A 21,276-nucleotide genomic window follows, 5' to 3' on the forward strand; every position below is an offset into this window, starting at 1 on the left:
AAGCCCCCACCGGCCCCCGCCAAGGATCTTTGCTGATGATAGTGCATGGTCAGGGCTCCTTTGGGCCATTTTGTGTTATTGGGCAGGTGTATCTGAAAAGTTTTCAAAAGTCATTCCGTTTAACTACTAAATAACATCCTTAGGATAATTATAATAATTATCTAAACTGGATATACACTTTAAACTGAAATATAAAATGGTGGAATGCTGGGCTTTTCTGCCTGGATGTAAACCTGAGCCATGGGCAGCCAAGTAGCCAGGACGAAAAAACGAGTAAGACCGAAGGCCCCAGGGGACCCTGCCCCGGGTCCCGGCACGCCTCCTCGGTACTGCGCATGCGCCTCATGGCCCGCGCGTCTCTGCTCATCGAGAAGTAGGACGGTGTCGCCGTGGTAACCGCAGTAAACTGAGATCTAGGACAGATGCTGTGACTACAAACGCCCGGCAGCGGTCGGCGCCTTAGGTAAGTTTGGACCCCGACAGCCGGGCAATTCCTAGAACCTCCCCTTCAATCTGTTAGCGAGTCAGGGAGCAGTGAAACTCGCTTGGACTTCTCTTAGGCTGAACCAATATCTCTTAGGCTTCGCTAAGACACATTTTTTAGTCCTTCGGATCAGTTCAACAAACGTGTGGAGTGACCGCATTTGCAGGCGAGGAGCTGGACACGATGGATACAAAGTGGACATAGTTCCTGCCTGCAAGGAGCTCGTAATACGGCGGGGACAGGCATTAGGAGTAGGCGTTTAACCGTGTTAAGCCAGAAGCAGGGAGTCTGATGGGAAAGTGCCTGGGTTTTAGAGTCAAGAAAACCAGCCCCCCTCCCGCGCCCCCGCCCCACTTAGCTGTGTGACATTTGGCAAGTCGCCCTCTGCACTTCAGTTTCCTCATCTCTAAAAAGGAAGATGGTAATGCTTATTACAATTAAATAGGATAGAACAGGTAAAGTGTGAACACATAGGTGACACATAGTAGGTGCACTATAAATACTTGTTACATACAAGTATTCAGTGTATCCAGTCAATTGTGTGTTGTCCTGGGTGGCTACTGACTAAATCTTTTGAGAAGAAGGGGCTGAGGAGAAATTAGGGAGGGGGAGAATGACAGGAGATGAGTTACAGACTTTACCATGAAAGACCTTTGTGCCATGCCAAGAAATCCTGAGTTCTTATTCTATGGCAATGAGGAGCCATTAAAGGCTTTTAAAAAGAAGAGCAGCACATTAAAAGCTGTATTTTAGAAATACAAGAGGCAGTGTAGAGAATGGGTTAGAGAAGGGAAAGACAAAACATGAGGCTATGGTTTGGTAGAACTGAGACAATGAAGACCAGAACTAGGGAGGTGACAGTGGGAATAGAAGGGAGGGGAGGAATGCAAAAGGTGTAATTAATAACTGTGCACTTGGCAACAAGACTTGCAAACCCATTGTATGCACTAGGTGAGAGGGAAAAATTCAGAGTGGCTGCTCTGCTTCCTCATCTTAAAATGTACCTAACTCGCAGAGTTGTTTTGAGAAATATATGAAACAGTATGCATAGAATCTTTAGAACTGTGCTTTGCACATGGATAACATTCAGAGAACATGAGCTATTATTATTCTCTCCCAGTCGTATTTCACATTGTAAAGTAAAAATTGAGTGTTTTTATACAATAATCTCGGTGAGTCTGAACATGACCAGCTCTGGCACACTGCTGAGGTGGAGTGTTTAAGTTTGTAAGAGTGAGGACTGACCCTGAATTCTAGTGAATGCATATGAGTAATGTCACCTCGGGAGCTTTTTGTCTGGCTTCCAGATAACCTTCTTCTAGCAGCACACCCTTCTGCATCACTGCACTATAATTTTCTTTTTACACTTCCTAGAGTTGACTCAAAACATGACGGTCTACTTAATGAGTTAGTTAACAGAATTAGCCAAAGGCTAGACTAATGAGCCTGAATCTAGTGAAAGTAGATTTAAGATAGTTCTGCACATAGACTCCTAAACCTAGCTAGTTCAGTTGTTTAAGATAGGACATGACTAAGAACACACAAATAAGGCTTAATCTTTCTAGTTGGTTACAAACTAATTATGATGAGTCAGTATATGATGAGCCTGCCCCAACCCCACCCCCCAAGATAAAGTACTGTCAGGTTGCCTTAAAGGAGTTCAACGTCCCCAACAGGTAAAGTGATAGTTTGTCTCTTCTGTAAAGTGTACGGATACTTCAAAGAAAATACAAAATTGAGAGGCACATAGGATGCATTAGGATTTAACTTCTAGAGCTATCAAGATGCCGAAAAGAGTTGAAACCATGTTAGTGAGGAATAAGTGAAAAAATTGGGATGCTTTAGTTAGGAAAAGAAAGGATTTGGGGAGAAAAGTGAACCAGCCATAATTATTTGAATGGCAATAGTACACAGAAAAACTTGTTTTATGTGTCCCCGGAAGAAAGGGAGCCAAATGGATCCAAGTTGCAGGGAGGAAGACTCGTGTAATATAAAATGAATTTAGTAAGAACTAGAGCTGAGCATTAACAGAATTTGATCACCCTCTTACCTGAAATGTTGAAATTGAAACTGATCATCTCTTGAAATGTTCCTTCATTTGTTCATTTAATCAGGAAGTAAAACATTCATCCCTTCAACCATCTTACATACTGAGTGCCTATGTGCCAGACACTGTTCTTTAAGCTTTATTGACTGCATTAACTCACTGAGATCTCAGAACACCCTTATGAAGTAGGTACTGCGCTTTATGGATGAGAAAACCGAGGCACAGAGAGGTTAAATGCTTAATGCCTCTCAGCAATTAAGAGGAGAGCCTGACATTAAATGCAGCCAGTCTGACTCTAGCCAGTAATCTCAGCCTGATCAACACACTAAACTGCTTTTCCAGTGATGCTGGGTTCGATGTTATAGATATGTGATTTACGTTGGGTAGGTGGTTGGACTAGATGAGATCTCTTTTAACTCTGAAGATTCCATGATCATATACATTGGGCTCTAGTTGTATAAAAGAGAATATGAAGTAATTAGAGTAAAAACAACTACTAGTTTAGAGTACCTATGAGGTGCTTTATATAAATGCATGATCCTTAACCCTGGTTCTTATCCTCGTCTGCACAAAAGAACTGCACAGGAAGCCAAGCCCCTGAAAATGGTTTTCCAACTGATTTCTCTAAAGGTGCAGCCAGAATTGAGAGCTATAGATGTAAAAGATCTCATTGAATACTTACAAAAACTGGCAGATAAACTTATCATCCCCATTTACATATAAAAGGAGGCCTAACTGGGATGTGATCCCAGTCCCTCGGGCTCCAGAGCCTCATAGTTTTCAAAAACAATTTCCCAGTCCCTTCATTCTGAAAAACAAAAACAAAACAAACAGAAATCACCTCCTTCCACCTCACCAATCATACCGATAATCTCCAGGAGACCAGGAGCCCTGGTCTGCTGAACCGCTTTTTACAAATTCTTCAGTCATCTTAATGATCCAGAAAAGCTAAGGACCTCAGTATTTTTGACTAGCTCAGATTCTTTGGGTTCCAGTATTTTCCGTATACACTGTACACGACCTGACGTTAACTGCATTTGTGATATTAAAGCTTTTGCATGGTAGTATTAGCCACGCGAGGAGTATATTGCTTAGGATAGCACAGAATAAAGTGTGGTGCTTTTGTCTTGATACCAATTTACCTTTTGTTGTAGTTCCATTCCTTTGATTATAGGGTGATTCAGTTACTATAATTGTTTCTTACACACCTTATGATCAACTTATGAGTAAATTTATTAGGTCTTACAGGCTTTTTATTAGACTGTATATCCAGTTATCATTCAGTTACAGTATATTAAAAATAAATATATTTAGAAAAGAGAATACTAAAAGGCAAAAAATTATCCCATGAAACTTTTATTGGTAAGAAGCAGGAAAGAAAAGGAGATTTAAATCAGTGAGATGTGCTTGATCTGTAATTGCTGGCTTTGAGGGGCCAAAACCAGGGAACACAGGAGGCCTCTGGAAGCTTTAGAACAACTCCTGGCCTACAGCCAGCAAGAAAACAGGGACTTCAGTCCTACAGCCACTTGGAACTGAATTCTGCCAGCAACCTAATGAGCCTGGAAATAGAGTCTTCCCAGAGTCTTTAGAAATGAAGGTAGCTCTGCCAACACTTTGATTTTGATCTCGTGAGGCTGTAAGCAGAGAACCAGCTGAGTCATAACTGTGCCTGGACTTCTGATCTACAAAACTGTGAGATAATAAATGGGTGTTATTTTAAGGTGCTAAATTTGTGTGACAGCAATAGAAAACTAAAACGGTGCCTGTTTATAGACTAAAGTGTTATTGAAACTTGAAGACAAAAAAGTTTTCATTTAATTCTTCACAATATCAGTTCAGTTTGGTTGATGAATCTGAGTGACTATCTTGCCTCCACTTATTTGGGGCCTGCACCGTGGCAACTTAGAGAGTAGTTTAGTTTCCTGCCAATAAATGTTGATTTTCATCAAGGAAATCTTTATCCATAGTTATTACTTCAGTCCCGACTATCAGACCATCCTAGTTCTATTTAACTGCAGATGGATTTGAATCAATGATTGAGAAGAGAAATTTATTCTGAGACTATATTAATAGATAACTGTCAATTTCTTCTTAGATTGTAAACTTTTTAAGTCAGGGGCTCTGTATTGCTCATTTTTGTAAACTCTCAGTGCCTAGCGTGATACCATCTGTATTTAAATATGCTCAGAGTTTTGAAAATTGAACTGATTTAAATTATGAAAAACCTTGAAAGCAAGGAAGAAAATGGCACTCAGTATGTTTGCAGCTATATGAAAAAGTTTACCCACAGTACGTGATGATTTGCAACCAAGCTGTAATAACTGATATTGCCTTGAAATGCCCATTATGTAAAAATTTTATTATAAAATTAATTATTTAATTGTTTTTTAAATCAGCAACTTGTATAAACATAGAAAGTTAGCCTGTGTATTCAAACTGGAAGACATAGGAAATGTACTAGGTGATAGAATTTAGATTTTAAAAGATCTTGCTACTTCCTCCAACCCCAGGAGGCATCAGGTCAGAGGAAGGAAGAAAGGAAAGAAAGAAGGAAGGGAGGAAGGAGAGAACAATAACTAGAAAAAGAAAAAACACCACTCTCACACACAGATACACACTTTTTAAAAGGTAAAATGTCATCTTGGTAATCCAGAAAAATTAGCTCCAAAGTACTAAACATAAAAATTAATAATATCAGATCATCTTAGGACATAGTTTTCTTTATAATAGCTTGCAGGAAGAACATTTGGACAATGTACTATTGTTCCCTAAGTCAAGAGAGGGCGTAATTATGATGCTGCTGTAAGAGAACAGCCAGGAGAACCCTAGCGTCCCTACGAAGGGAGGTAGCAGTCACACGGCACTCTCTACCGATCACGTTATATCTGCTTTTGGCATACTAGTCTTTCTTCAGAAAACTAATAATGCACTAGTTCAATTAATTCTTATAGCAGCCCTCTAAGTAGTTTTTCCTTTATTTTCAGTTTACAGTTGAGGGATTGATGTAATACTTAATTAGTTGCTTATGTGGCAAAACCGGGATTCACACCTGAATATAACTACAAATATGTTCCCAGTTGAACTGTTCTATCCAGCCATGTCATAGAAGCATGTTGAGGAAGCATGGGCTGTTTAATGTAGAAAAGTAAAGGACTTAGAAGGAAGATACAGTAGGTTTTTTTTTTTATTAATTTTTTTTATGGTGATTTTAGTAAACAAAATCCAATAAGTTTCAGCTATATACTTTAACAGTAGGCATATGTATGTTTACACTGTGTGTTCACCTCCCACAGTTAGATTTCTTTCTGTCACCACATATTTGACTCCTTTTACCCCGTTTTCCTCCCTTCTCCCCCCATCCCCCTACCCTCTGGTAACCACTAGTCTATAGTCCATGTCCATGAGTCTCTGTTTGTTTGCCCTGTTCATTTGTTGCTTTTAGATTTATATCCCACATAGAAGTGATATCATGTGATTTTCAACTTGTTCTGTCTGGCTTATTTCGCTTAGCATGGTTATCTCAAGGTCCATCCATGTTGTCACAAATGGCATTATTTCATCTCTTCTTATGGCTGAGTAATATTCCATTGTGTATATGTACTACAGCTTCTTTAGCCAATCATCTATTGTAGGATACTTGGGTTGCTTCTATGTCCTGGCCACTGTGAATAATGCTGCTCTGACATCGGTGTGCAAATATCTTTTCGAATATGGGTTTTCAAGTCTTTGGGGTAAATACCCAGTAACCACAGGACATTTTAAATTTTTGAGGGAAACACTGATGCTTAACATCTGTCAGGCACCAGTGAACTACTAGCTTGAGGCAGTTCACAGATTGAACATTAGATTGAGATACAGTCCCTCTGATGATGTCATAGCTTCACAAAGCTGAGTTTTTGGCAGTTGCTCTGCCAAAAAGCAATACTGCATAAAAATTATTGTGGAACAGGATATGAGTGATGGTGTCCAATATGATTCCAAGCTTTAAAAAGCTGTACAATGCCCGATAGGTATATATATTCCATTAATACATATTCCATTACTAAATAATTGTGATTTTCAAGTCTTTGGGGTAAATACCCAGTAGAGGGATTGCTGGATCATATGGTAGATCAATTCTTAGTTTTTCGAGTTGGTGTTTTTAAATCCAGGAACAGCCGCAATAGAGAGGATGGAGGAAACCTGTGGTGTTACTCCACTCCTTAAAACCCTCCACTAGCTTTCAATTACCATAGAAATAAGTTCTAAATTCCTTAGCAAAGAGAGACAATTTTATGATCTGCTACTTGCCTCCTTTTCAAAGTTCTTTTCATTCTTCCACTCTAGTCAATAGACTGCTTTCATAGACACAACCCTCTCTCTGAAGTTCCCTTTGCCAACATACTCCTTCCATTCTATGCCCTGCCAACTCCTATTCATCTCCTGTGTCTCAAACACCTCTTTCTTGACCCCCAGGCATGGTTTAATCTTCTCGATATACAGGCCAACAGCACCCTTTTCTTTCCTTTTTGTAGCACTCATTATATTTAATTGCTTATTTAATATCCGTCTTTCTAAACAACAAGCTCCACAAAGTTAGGGGTCACAGCTCTCTAATTCAATACTGTAATTCAGTGCCTAATGTAGGACTTGAATCATGGTAGATGCCCTCAATAAATATTTTTAAATTGAAATTGGTTAGTAACGCTGGGGTAATTTGACGATGAGAAGAGGAAGAGGAGAGGATGAACCAAAGGAAGGATGGTGGGGGAGTTTATTTTAATGGTGGAGCATTTAAGGAAAAGATGACTTGGGAGGTATTTCACTGCAGACCTCTGAAAAACCAGAGGGCACCACAATGACAAGCTTGCCTGGAGAAAGGGAGTATCTGACTATATTTTGCTATTCTGAAGAGGTCTCTGATGGAGGACGTACCCTTCTGCTGGTGAAGTCAACTCAGATACTGTGTAAACATATGATAACTCACACACATGGTGTTTGGTGCTTGTGGACTCTGTTAAGGGATAAAAATCTGTTAATAATTTCTGTTTTACAGCTTTATCCCTTTCTCTGTCTTGATTTTGCTCTAAGACAAAATGAAAGAACCAGATGATCAGGATACTGATAGGAAGGAATCAGACAGATCGAGTAGTAGAAGGCAGTCTCTGAAGTCCTCGCAGTCTGCACCAAGAAGTAAGTAAAGATTATATTGTGTGCTTAGGTCTTTTTATTATTAAATTTAGGTGAAATAAGTTTTAAAGAGCACATATCTAAGTTTATATGGCAAAAGTGGTTTACTTGTGTAACTCTCTTACACAACTTTAAGATTTTGAAGAACGGAGCCTGTGCTTTAATCATTTTATCTCCAACCTCTGGCACACAGACAACTCTGTGTTGATAATTGTCTACCTACATATCTGGTCTTGTTCTCTCTTGTGAGGTCTACATAGTCTTTAATGGACTTTTCTTATACAGTGTAGTGGGAAGAGAGCTGGACTTTGGTTTTGAGTCCTGGGTCTACCACTTAGAGATGCTTGATCTTGGATAGATTATAGAGGCTCCATTTTCTCATTCATTAAAATATTAATTGTAAGCTTTTTGAGGATTAAATTGAATAACATGTGGAAGAATAATATAGGCTGCAAATAGAAGGGAAAGAGAAGAATTTTGTCCTAGGATTTTAAAAAGGTGGCTCACTCTTACCAGTTGGGAATCATTGCGTTAGGTATCTTAGTAGAATCTTGACATTTTATCCTCCCTTTTTAATTCCCTTTCCTCCCACTTCCACCTCTGACCTATGGATGTTGCTGTCTCCCCTTAAGAACTGGATCTCTGAAGGCAGGGTGTCTCTTCCCATGTGCTCAAGATGTGTCCCCGGAGCCTGGCACCCCCAGGGCCTGGCATCCCCGGTCCACTTGGGGGTGGGGTGGGGCTGGTGCACCAGGGGCCTGGTACACCCGGGGAATGGTCTGTGGCTCTACTTGGAGCGCAAACCCAGGACCTTCTGCATGTAAAGCTGACATGCTAACCACTACATTATGGAGCCACCCAAATCTTGACTTTTTTAGTTCTTTTAAGTCTGACTATTCATCCAGAGGAGATTAGATCCTGGGTAAATCAATTCATTCACAAAATTTTACATTAAATTCTTTTAATTTAAGACGTGTCTTGTAAATTCATGATTACTCCACGCCAGGTTTTTCTTTAGATGTTTATCTCCTCTTGTTTGGACTCTTACAACAAGGATTTCTACTCAGGCCTTCTCACTCAAGTCTCCCTCCATGCCACCTCTAGAGTTATCTTTCCAAAATATATGATTATATCATTCTCCTCAAAAACTTTAGCATGCTTCTCTTTTGTTTTTCCATTTCCATTTTTCTCCACTTTCTTCACCAAATTGTCAACTTTTTGGTTTCCTGTCCTTTGTAGCATTTTCCTGGATGGATGGGTTGAATGATAATGATCCTTTGTCTAGCATTGCCTCAACATCTTTCTTTCTTGTGTCAGCTCTCTTGGGGGCAGGTCTTATCACGCGCAGCCTAGCCCTGTGCTCAGCTCATAAATTAGTTCACACATCATGATTTTTAGGTTCACAAATGAAAAATGTGAAGTAATTTGCTGGCACTCTGAAATCCTCTACCTTGGTGCTGTGAAAAGAGGTCTCTGTCCTGATTCAGCCACTTACCTGGTAGCTGCTTTTTCTTTTTTCTCTTTTTCTGGATACCTTGCCTTGTTCTCAGTTTTGGTAAAATACCTGAGCAACTTCTTCTTAGCCTTTAGGATTCATGGGGAGTGAATCTACCTCCTGGTTTTCCACCTAAGCTTCGAGATTAAAGTGGACGCTTGCCTTACTCAATAAAGAGTTTCTATTATAACTTAATCCTATTAAGAAATTCTGGACAAATGTTCTAGTTAAATCTTCCAGCATTTCTCACAAGGGTGAAGGACTGTTAGTTACTAAGACATCAATTGCTAATTCTTATCAAAGGACTAGATTATTGCTGACCTCATATCATTAATTGGGAAGTATTTCAGCTTCTTCTATTTTCAGAAAGATTTTGTGAATTGGTATTATTTCTTCCTTAAATATTTGGTGGGATTCACCAGGGAGGTATCTGGGCCTATCATTTTCTTAATGGAAAAAAATTTAACTATGAATTCAATTTTTTAAATAAATAGAGGGTTGTCTATTTCTTTTTTCTTTTTTTTGGAAGTTTGGTAAGTTTGTCTCTCACAGAATTTGTACATTTATTCTAAAAATTTGTTGGTATAACTCTGTAGAATTTATTTTTATTCCTGATATTAAAGATTTGTATTGTCCCTCTTTTATTTCTTGATTGGTCTACCTAGGAGTTTATCCATCTTGTTGTTCTTTTCATAGAATAAGATTTTGGCTTTGGTAATTTTCTCTATTGTTTGTTGGCTTTTTATTTCACTGATTTGTGCCCTCTTTTAAAAATTATTTCTATTATTATTTTGCTTTTCTTGTTCTAGTTTCTTAAAGTAGAACTTTAAGTCATTAATTTTGGACTTTTCTACTTTATTTATATGTGAGTAAAAGCTATAAATTTCTCTCTAAGCTTTGCCTTAGCTGTATCTCACACATTTTCATATGTTTTAAAACAATTATTATTTAGTTTGAAGTATTTTCTAATTTCTTGGTTGATTTTTCTTTGACCCATATAAGTGTGTCATTTAATTTCTGAATATTTGTAGGTTTTCTAGATATTTTATTATAATATATTTTTAATGTACTTCTGTTGTGATCAAAGAATACACATATTCTGTGTTATTTCAATCCTTTTCAATTTATTGAAACTTAACATATGTTTCAGCAAGTGATCTATCTTGATAAATGGCCCATGTGTATGTGAATGTGTACCTTATATTGACAGGTGTAGTGTTTTATAAATATCAAGTTGTTATGTTTCATAGTGTTGTTCAGAACATCTATGTCTTTACTGAGTTATTGACTAATTGTTCTATTAAATGATAAAAGACATGTATTATTATAATATTAACTAAGTAAACTGTGAAAAGTCAAGGACATATATTATAATCTGTGAAGCAACTATATATTAATAAATGTTGATAAAATTGAATGGAAGAAATGATAGCAGCATACTAATCGATCTTTTTTTTTCTTTATCTTTTACTTTCTTGTAAAGTATAAAGTGATAGGAAATAGAGTGGAAATAAAGTGAAAGTGGAGATTAACCACGTGGGAAAAACTTTTTTTTTGGTAAAGTTATGAGTAACCAAATGAAATGATTTTTCTAGGACATTTTGAGTATTGAAATTCAATTTAGAGCACAAATAAATTGAAAGTAGTAGCTACTTTGGAAATAAGAAAATGCTTAATTCAAAATTTAGAAATTATCAAAACAAATTATTTTAATAGCCTCTATAAAAGAAGATGATAAAATCTTAGAAGATACCACAAATGAAACATTTACTGAAGAAGAAGAATCGAATGTAGAGGAGGATGACTCATCTTTGGAACATTTAGAAGGAAGTTCGAGTTCAAGTCAAGATGATCATGTGGGAAGCACTGAAAGTAAGTATTACTAGTTTTCTACCAGTAATTGTCACTGTTTTAAAAATAAATTGCCCAAATTGAACAGTTGTTTCGTAGAAAGACAAATCTGCAGACTTTGCGGAGGTGATAAAAGGGAAAACATAGAATATATTCTGTACAGCAGTTTAGGAGCTCTGGAGTTTTATTCTCCATTTCTGAGACTCACAAACGGAACTCTCATGTTCTGTTTTCTGGAGAGTGGGATGATCTCAGGAGTGCTCTGCCCCAGATTAGTGAAAATAACTCTCCCTTGGAACTGAGTAAGAGTTGCCCTTTGAGGCTACTGAAACCATGACCCAAGCTCAACATTCACACTGATGAACACAGGTATGTTGGCTCTTCCTCCCGTGCTTACTGGCGGGTGGCACCCTATTGTATGGGGCCGGTAATGGTATATACTGCTAGGGTATTTCGGGCTGAGTACATTCCTTCTGTCTTTGTGAAATACAATTTTTGGATTCACTAGACACTCTTCTTAGTTAAAATATTTTAACTTTTTAGAATCTCAGTATACGGAAACCCCTCATTCAGCTGAAGAAGAGGCAGAAAAGGAAGTTAAGAAGAAAATATCACAGAGCTTCTTCTATGATTATAAGGAGCTGGTTTCAATGCCCTTTGTGACTCCGGATTCGAACATACCACTGAATCTTCTCACACTGGTGTATCCACTACAGTTACAGATGTATAATTTTGGGATTACAGCATCTTAGGTCAGGGCTTGGCAAACTATAGTCTGTGAACTGAATCTGGCCCCTTGCCTGTTTTCCTAAATAAAGTTTTATTGGAATACAGCCATGAGTATTTATTTACATGGCTGCCATCACACAACAAGAGCAGAATTAGTTACAATAGAGCTCACCTGGCCCACAAAACCTACAATATTTACTACCTGGCCCCTTGTAGAAAAGGTTTGCCAAACCCTGTCTTAGGTAATATTAAGAAACTTGGCCCTTAGAGAAGGTGAGATAGAAGTGCATGATCTTAATTTAAACTAAGCTTTTTCTTGATATCAAGTTCTATATAAAGAGAAATGATGTTTTATCTCCATTTATTTCCTCTACCAGCCTGGCATCCCTTTTTTCATGACTATCAAGTTAAAATCATTCTTTTCCCTTCTTGAAACACTATGTGTCCATTTTCAGGCATTAGTACATTCACATTATTTATCAGATGAGTTATTCAAGAAGACAGCCCTGAGGAAGTGGGGCACAAAAACAGGCTATAATTGGTCTGGAGCATAAGAGTCTGTGAAGAAATATAAGGGTGGGGATGATTGACAAGGGGATTTAGTCTTCACCATTTTTTTATAGTGTTAGATTTATAAGGCATGGATAGTTAGGAGACAATTTTCATTAAGGCCCTTGGCTAGCAATTTAGTATGCCTGATTTCAGATGGGCAGTGGTTACAACCACATTGCTTAGCCCTCGCCGTTGACTGGCATCTTATGAAAGGTGCGCTTACAGAGGTAGGTTGGCGTACTTCCTGATTCAATTTTGCTTTTTTAGATAGAAATAGAACATGTTGTTTTGTAGCTTCTAACTCTGTTTCAATATCTGGTGTAACTAAAACCAATTCAGCCAGATTCTTGTGACTTGGAGTTCTCTTTTTTGGGGGCATTTTTTTTTTTTTTTTTTTTTTTTGCCTTTGAAGAAGTTATTGACAAAAGTTATGCTTTTAGCTTTCTTCTAGTCTTTTTTTTTTTTTTTTCAAATGGAGTGGTATGTCAGAGTTACTGGAAGCCTTTCCTGAAATACACATACCCTGATACCTTGCCGGACCTATTTTTATGGGCAGAGGGGCTTGGGCTTATGTACTTTGACAAAGCTTCCCCATGTGATTTTTCTCTTAAGAAATTTAAAATGCTAACTAAATCATAGTGTGAGGATTTTCAACCTAATTTAAGAACAAAATTGCACTACTAATACATAAAAAATTCTGAGTTTCAGAGTAAAGTTTAATTCCTTCAACCTCAAATCTTTACCCGAGTATGGATTTTAAAAATATGTTTATTTCATGTTACTTCTTCTGTCTCTAGGATGGTTATGTTGTTTCACTTTGTTTCCTTAGCAATTTTTTTGCAGACATTCTTTTGGTTATGACTGTACAAGGCGGGCCAACCTACAACTTCTGGACAGCAATACAATGATGTACATAGCTGGGAACCAGCTGATCCTTCTGAATTTGAAAACTAAGGAACAGTTCTACCTGCGAAGTAGCAGTGGTAGAGGAATTGGCATTATTGGGGTATGTCCTTAGTAACTTAGAATAAAATCTATCTATTTTTAATTGTTTGTTCTGTGGACCAGCCAGGTAGGTGCCAATCCCATACACAGTATTGTGAGATCACATGAGATGCACAGCAGTCTTTATTCTAAAGCACTCTCAGTTCAGTGGTTACGAACACAATATTCACTGACATTATCTCTGTGCAATATTACAATATTATATTAGTAATATTATCATCGCATTTTGCAGATAAAGAAACTGGGATTTATGGAAGTTAAGTGACTTCTCCATAGACATGCAGATTTTTCACACTGAATGCTATGTTTGCTATTTTGCAAAAATAGCGATATGAATAACACAAATGATAATTCAAATAATAGTTAGAGATAAATGTCAAGTAAAATGTAAGTATGTAATTGAACATTTGGAGATAAAGTATAGATGTACATTCAATAGTTTCAAACCTATGACGAAAGGGCTGTGTGTAGTTGGAGCCTGCCTCTTCTTCCTGCTCAGCTGTCTGTCTCCATCAGTCATCCTCTTTCTTGTGTCTTCAGCCTCTACTTCCTTAGGCTTTCCATCCTCAGCATAAAAGCATTGTAAATCAATTTGTTCTCATTTTAAAAGGCCCCTCTCTTACCATGCATTCTCTTTATCCACTGATTTTTTTTTTTTTCTTAAAGCCAAGCTTCTGCTGTCTTGTTTCCATTACTTCACTAAAATTGCCTTTACTGAGGTGACCAATAGACCTCTGCTGGCCAGATCTGAAGAACACCTTTCTAACTATATTTTACTTGACCTCTCCAAAGCAGTTGGCCTATGACTAAGCTTTTTCCTTTGGCTGTTTTTCCACTCTGTGCTCTTTAAAAGTAAGTATCCCCTAGATCTACTGTCACCAGTAACAGACTGAGGGGATACTTCTAGGTGTCTGTGGTGTCTTGAGAGGGGCATCTGTTCAGATTATTATTTGTGGGGTGATGTGGGGAAGGAGGAGAAACATACAGGATTTGGGGCTCACACAAGCAGCCGTTCTATATGAGATACTCAAGAGGGTTTCTAGAAGAGACATATCTGCCAAGGGTGAGCAGACCAGACAGAACTAGAAGGTACAGGGCCCACTTTATAACACCCTGCTGAGGTAGAGGGCTTCCAGCAGAAAGGCTGGTGTGGCTCCAGCAGAGAGACTGGGGTAAGTTATCAGGGACTGGTGAGACATATTTTTGATTAGATTACCTGGAACCCAATAGGACACTTATATTAAAAGTAAAAGTGAATGAGGAGGTTCTGAGGATTCTTGATCTGAGGAGTGAAGCAAGAACAGGGCAATGGGAATGAAGGTGAGGAATACCTGAAGTTCACAAATAGATCTTATTGGCTATGGAAACAGGAAGAGTGAAAGACATTCTCATGTTTGTTCCTTACTTGATCATCAGTCTATATATAGCATGTGTACAAGGTAAGTTTCTGTCCTCAGGGAGTTTGTTGTAAGAGCACTTAATGAATTCAGCAAGAATTTATTATATAAAACTCAGTGTCCAACACTACTCAGAACATGTAGGGATTTAAATGAAGTGTTCATGACCTCTGTGAATTCAAAGAGTTTAAAATCCGTCTAAAAAGACAAAAACAACATTAAAAAGAAAAAACCCAAAACTAGTTGTATGCCTATACGTAATACCGTGGTACTAGCTTTGTGCAAATATTCACGGCCCCAGTGTGATGGTCTTGTGCTCTGTGGAGGAAAGTCAGTCAGGGCCATCTCAAGGTATCGTGAGCCCTGAGGTCCACACCGTATTTAGAGAACTGAACAACATCTAGCTATCACTTATTTTTCTATCACTTCATGGCCAATAATAGTTTCGAAATTTCTATTGCATACTAAATCAGAAACCCCGGTGGAAGGGCTTGCAATCTGTGATTCTGGTGCATGCTAAAGATAGAGAATCACTATTCTAGCTCTTCTGATGGCAATTAAAAATTTTTTTGAGTTAGATATGAGTATTAAGGAGAGTAAAACTTAAAATGAGTATTTTTCTAGTTTTCAGTTGAAATCATCATCATTTCTAAGATGCCCATTTTTGAGTTTTCTATTGGAGTGGGCCCAAATAAACTAATTATAAAATAACAGTTGTTAAATACTGTATTAATAGGACTGTATGAAAATTTTCGTTTTATTATTTTAGTGAGATTTTATTTTTTGTAGGTTCACCCCGAGAAAACTTACTTCACAGTAGCTGAAAAAGGAGTTTCCCCAAAGATTATCATCTATGAATATCCTTCTCTGAAGCCCTATAGAATCCTTCGAGGTGAGTCCAGCAGAATCTTTAAAATACCCATGTACAAGGTTAACAACATTCTGGGAAACATGTAGCATTATTGTATCAGTCAGGGTCCTTCAGAGAATCAGAACTGGTAGTAGACAGAACAGAGATTTATTTAAAGGAATCGGCTTATGCAGTTGTTGGCGCTGGCAGATCCGAAGGTCGGAGGGTGGGCCTGTTAGATCTGTCCATTTCTGAGAGAGGGGTGTTGAAGTCTCCAAATAGTAGATTCATCGATTTTTTCTGGCAGTTTTTGTCTATCTGTTTTTGCCTCAAGTGGTTTGGTGCTCTGTTGTTAGGGGCATACATGTTAAGAATTATTATGTCTTTTTGAAGAGCTGACCTCTTTATCATTATGTGGTGTCCATTATATCCATAATAATTTTTTCTCCTTTGAAGTCTAATCTGTCTGAAATTAATATAGCTACTCCTACTTTCTTTTGATTGATGTTAGTGTGGTATATTTTTCTCCATCTATTTACTTTTAATCTACATGGTCTTTATATTTAACATATAGTTTGGTCTTGTGGTTTGATCTGCTATAACCCTGTCTTTTAATTGGTCCATTTAGACCACTGACATTCAAAGTGATTATTGATACAGTGAATTAATATTTATCATACTGTTACTATTTTGTATTTGTTGTCTTTGTTCTTTGTTCCTATTTTTGTCTTCCACTCTTTTTCTGCTTTTTGTGAGCATTTTAGGTGATTCAATTTCTCTCCTTTTTAGCATATGCTATTCTTCTTTACTTTTCTTTCGTGGCTGCCCTAGAGATTGTAATATATAATTAATCCAAGTCCACTTTCAAATAACTGTATACCACTGCAGTTAGTGTGAATACTTCATAATAACAAAATAATCATAATTCCTCTCTTCAGTCCCTTATGTCATTGCTGTCATTTATTTCACTTATATACAATCTTATATTCATTTCTCTTATATATAAGCTTACATATATACATAAGCAAATACATTGTTGCTATTATTATTTTGAACAAACTGTTATCTGTTATATTAAAATTAAAAAATAAAAGTTTTTATTTTACTTTCACTTATTCCTTCTTCGATGCTTTTCCTTTCTTTGTGTAGATCTGAGTTTCTGGCCTAAATTATTATTTCTTCTCTCTAAATAACTTCTTTTAACATTTCTTACAAGGGATGTCTACTGGAAACAAATTTACTCTATGTTCATCTAAGTTTTTATTTGTCACTTTTGAAGGATAATTTCACTGGATACAGAATTCTAGGTTGGCATTTTTCTTGTCTCAACAGTTTAAATATTTCACTCCAGTCTCTTCTTTAAAAAAAAAGAAAGAAAAAAATTTTTTAAATTGTTTGATTACATTTTACATATGATATATTTTTCAACTTATTTTAAAAATTTTATATTTTATTTTTCAATTATAGTTGACATACAGTATTATATTAGTTTCAGGTGTACAACACAGTAATTAGACATTTATATAACTTATGAAGTGATCACCTGATAAATCCAGTACCCATCTGACACTATACATAATTATTACAATACTACTGACTATATTCCCCATGCTGTACTCTACGTCCCCATGCCTATTTTGTAACTGCCAATTTGTACCTCTTAATTCCCTCTCCCCTTTAACTATCTCCCCTACTCCCTGCCTGGGGGCCACCTGGCATGAGCCACCAAGCAATCTGCAGGCAGTTGCCCTCCACACTGGGCTTGGAAGTGCCTTGAGAGGCCAAGCCACAAACCAAGGCTGGATACCACTAGCGCTTGGCTTGGGGCTGCTCACCAAGAGGTACGGGGCACACCAACGCCAGTCGCTGCCGTTTCAGTTTTGTGAACCTTTGAGAAATGTTGGGAAAGTCTGCAGCATGAGCCAAGACAGGTCATTTGTATAGAAAATCAACTAGAATTGGCTTGGGCGGGCCTCCATGTTGGGTGGAGTGGGGTCTCAGGGAATCACCTGTGTGGGGCGACCAGTGTTAGCTTTGTTGATGGAGACTCAGATATGGCGGCTGCCTGGGTCTGCAAGCTGGGCCGGGGGTGCTCAACAAAGAAACAATGCTCTCTGCCAGCACTTCTGTCCGGGAGAAAGCCACTCCTCTAGCCCTTGCCCTGAAGCTAGACAACTCATTTCCTCCCACTATGTCCCTGGTGCTTTTTCAGCTGCTGCCCCAGAGTTGGAGCTCAGAGTGATTGAGTTTGTCACTGAGTAAGTTTGCAAGTGGGCCTTTTAAGAGGAAGTCTGTGAGTCCCACAGCCCTTCATCTCACTCAGCCACAATCTCCACTGGTTTTCACAACCTGAAGTTATGGGGACTTCTCTTTCTAGCACTGGAGCTCTGGGCTGGGGAGTCTGCTGTGGGGCCGAGACCCCTCGCTCTTCCAGTGGGGACCTCTGCAGCTAAGATATTTCTCCTGATTCTCAACTGCCACACGTGGGTGTGAGACTAGCCTGTTTCATATCTCTGCCCCTCCTCCTAATCTTGAGGTGGCCTCTTCTGTGTGTCCCCAGTTGTAGGACTTCTGTTCAGCTAGACTTCAGGGACTCTCAATGACGGCTATTCTGTAGTTGAGTTGCAATTTTGATGTGGTTGTGAGAGGAGGCAAGCACAGCATTTACCTACTCTGCTATTTTGACTAGAAGCCCAACATACCATATTATATTAGTTTCAGGTCTACGACATAGCGGTTAGACATTTAAATACCTTACAAAGTCTAGTACCCATCTGATACCATACACAGGTATTACAATATTATCGACTGTATTCCCTACACTATACTTTACACCCCCATTACTGTTTTTATAACTGGCAATTCGTACATCTTAATCCCTTCCCTCTACTCTCTTCTTGCTTGCAAGGTTTCTGAGGAGAAGTTGGATTAATTCTTATCTTTGTTCTGTAGGTAAAGTGTTTTTTCTCCCTCTGGCTTCTTTCAAGATTTCTTTTTTCTTTTTTTTTTTTATCTTTCATTTTCTGTAGTTTTGGGAGCATTTATTCTGATTACTGTTCTCTGAGCTTCCTGAGTCTGTGGTTTGGTGTCAGATGTTAATTTGGATGAAATTCTTAGTTGTTATTTTTCAAATATGTCTCTGTTTCTTTCTTTCCTCTCCTTCTGGTATTGCCATTACACATTTGTTATACCTTTTGTGGTTATTCCATAGTCCTTGGATATTCTGCTCTGTTTTTATCAGACTTTGTTCTCTTTGCTTTTCAGTTTTAGAGGTTTCTGTGAAGATACCCTCTAGTTCAGAGATTCTTTCCTCAGCTGTGTCCAGTCTACTAATAAGCCCATCAAAGACATTCTTCGTTTCTATTCGTGTGTGTGTGTGTGTGTGTGTGTGTGTGTGTGTATCTCTAGCATCTTTTTTTGGTTCTATTTTAGGATTTCCATCTCTCTGCTTACATAGCCCATTAATTCTTGCATGTCCTCTACTTTCTCTATTAGAGCCCTTAGCATATTAATCATTGTTGTTTAAAATTCTCGATCTGATAATTCCAATTCTAGTATGTCTGGATCTGATGCTTGCTCTGTTTCTTAAAATTGTGTTTTTCACCTTTTGGTATGCTGTATAATTTTTTTCTTGATAGCCAGACATGATGTACTGGGTAAAAGGAACTGTAAATAGGACTTTAGTAACGTGGAGGTAAGGAGTGGGAGGAGGGGAAGTGCTTTATAGCCTTGTGATTAGGTCTCAACTTTTTATTGAGCCTGTGCTTCTGGACTGTGAATTTCATAAATGTTTTTCAGTATTTTTCTCTTTCTTTGGGTGGGACAGGATGGCTTGAGTGGGCTGGAGTTGGATACAGGCATACCCTGGAGATAATGTGGGTTTGGTTTCATACCACTGCAATAAACCAAGTATTGCAATAAAGCGAGTTGTAATCTTTTTGTTGGCGGAGGGCTTGTTTTCATTTTGTAAAAAGCACAACATCTGTGAAGTGCATTAAGCAAAGCTCAGTGAAATGAATATGCCTATATTTCTTTCCTCAGATCAGTTACATTTCCATACTACCCCACAGTTTAGGCTCTGGTTAATCAGTTTTTCCTGAGGGCAGGGCTCATGGAGAAGAACAGGTGTTCTGTCACATTCTGAACTGCTCCTTTCCCCCTCCCCCTGATGGAAGCCCAAGCGGATTTTTCTAGATACTTGCTATAGGAATCTGGTCAAGCTCTTGGAGGTAAATCTCACAATATTATCGGGACCACCTTATTATGGGGACCTCCTTATTATGGGGTCCCCCTGGAGGTTTTAACTCTCAGACTTGTTCACACTGACCCTTCAGCAATTCATCAGTTACAGTTCAAGTTTTACTACTCCCAGTACTGGCTTTCTCCGCCGTTTCAGCTGTTCCTGCCCTTGAGTCTCTGCTCCGGTAAGTTGCATATCCCTGTGTTTGCCAGTAGGTCTCTCCAGTTTTGGGAGTAGCCATTTGCCCTGTGTCCTCCCTCATGCATCCAAGAAGAGGTAATTTTTCAGTCTGTTCAACTTTTAACCTGGTGTTAGGACAGGGTCATGTTGTTAGGAGGAGCTCCTTACATGTGTAAACCAGAAACCTGAAGTCATCAATTTTTATTTTGTGATTTTTTTTTCCAGGGGCAAATTTTAAATTTAGATTGATTTCGTTTTGCTAACTTCTTTTGTGCCCCCTCCCCCACTGCGTAAAATGGAATATATTTTCAATGTGTTTTTCTCATGCAAAATATGATTAAGATTCATTCACCCTCCCACCTCATATCATGCAACGCTTTCTAAAGCCAAGGGTGATGAATGATTTTAGAATTATTTCTTTAGAAGATTCTTGGCAGTCTTCCATCAATTCACGACATCAAGGGAACACATTCTCTCTCGCTCCTGTTTTCTTTTCTTTAAAAATACTTTTGAAAATGAAATAAACGTTGCCCTGTTCATTAGACTCACATTCATCCTTTCAGATGGGACTGACCTGGCCTATGCTTATGTGGACTTCAACTACGACGGGACGTTGCTGGCCTCTATTGGTGGCAACCCTGATCACACACTGACCATCTGGAACTGGAAAGAAGAACAGCCTATACTAAGGACGAAAGCTTTTTCCCAGGAGGTTTTTAAGGTTACTTTCAATCCTGACAATGATGAGCAGCTTACTACGTCGGGATCAGGCCACATCAAGTAGGTCGTTTAACTGATACACGTACTAGTAGGTTATCCTAAGGGTATTGTCTAAGAGGACGGACCAGCTGGAGGCTTTTTTGCTGATGTTAACAGTAGGATAGTTTTTAAATTATTCTTTTTAAAGTTAACTGGTAGCGTAGCTCTTCTAATTTGATATGGGGATTTATTATTGCAGATCGCACAGATAGAAGGACCTTTAAATTTAGCCTGCTGCCTTCTGGAGGCTTCACCTCCTAAAAGAGTTTGTATGATGTCTTTTTAACATGGGCATAGTGTTTCCACATTCGTATTGAGCTTTCAAATTCACAATTAAATTTGTTTTTCATAGCAATATTGTATGATGGATAAGGCACTTTGACATTTCTGAACTCTTTTTAAAACAATTACCACAGAATCGTTCCTGACATAGATCCCTTAATGCTGAATGGTAGCAGGGCTGACTCTTGATAGCAAGGCTTTGGCTCTAAATTCCATATCTTTTTCACTATATC

General features: G+C 38.3%; 1 protein-coding gene across 5 annotated transcripts in view; it reads left to right on the forward strand.

Moving 5' to 3' along the window:
• The first annotated feature begins 385 nt into the window (after nt 1-385).
• CFAP44 (cilia and flagella associated protein 44) overlaps nt 386-21,276 on the forward strand; it is a 103,195-nt gene continuing 82,304 nt past the window's right edge. For 4 of the 5 annotated variants that reach the window (XR_001597614.2, XM_016150677.2, XM_036219109.1 and 1 more), the window contains exons 1-7: nt 386-463; nt 7,570-7,706; nt 10,915-11,070; nt 11,593-11,752; nt 13,174-13,336; nt 15,522-15,624; nt 20,566-20,782. Coding sequence is in view for 4 of the 5 variants with exons in the window: in XM_016150677.2 (XP_016006163.2) it covers nt 7,610-7,706; nt 10,915-11,070; nt 11,593-11,752; nt 13,174-13,336; nt 15,522-15,624; nt 20,566-20,782 (896 nt within the window). In the remaining variant the exon portion in view is untranslated. The remainder of the gene's footprint in view (nt 464-7,569; nt 7,707-10,914; nt 11,071-11,592; nt 11,753-13,173; nt 13,337-15,521; nt 15,625-20,565; nt 20,783-21,276) is intronic. The other variant, XM_016150678.2, reaches the window with a different exon arrangement.

This window comes from Rousettus aegyptiacus, unplaced genomic scaffold (assembly GCF_014176215.1).
Source record: "Rousettus aegyptiacus isolate mRouAeg1 unplaced genomic scaffold, mRouAeg1.p scaffold_m13_p_4, whole genome shotgun sequence".
Classification (NCBI taxonomy): domain Eukaryota; kingdom Metazoa; phylum Chordata; class Mammalia; order Chiroptera; family Pteropodidae; genus Rousettus; species Rousettus aegyptiacus.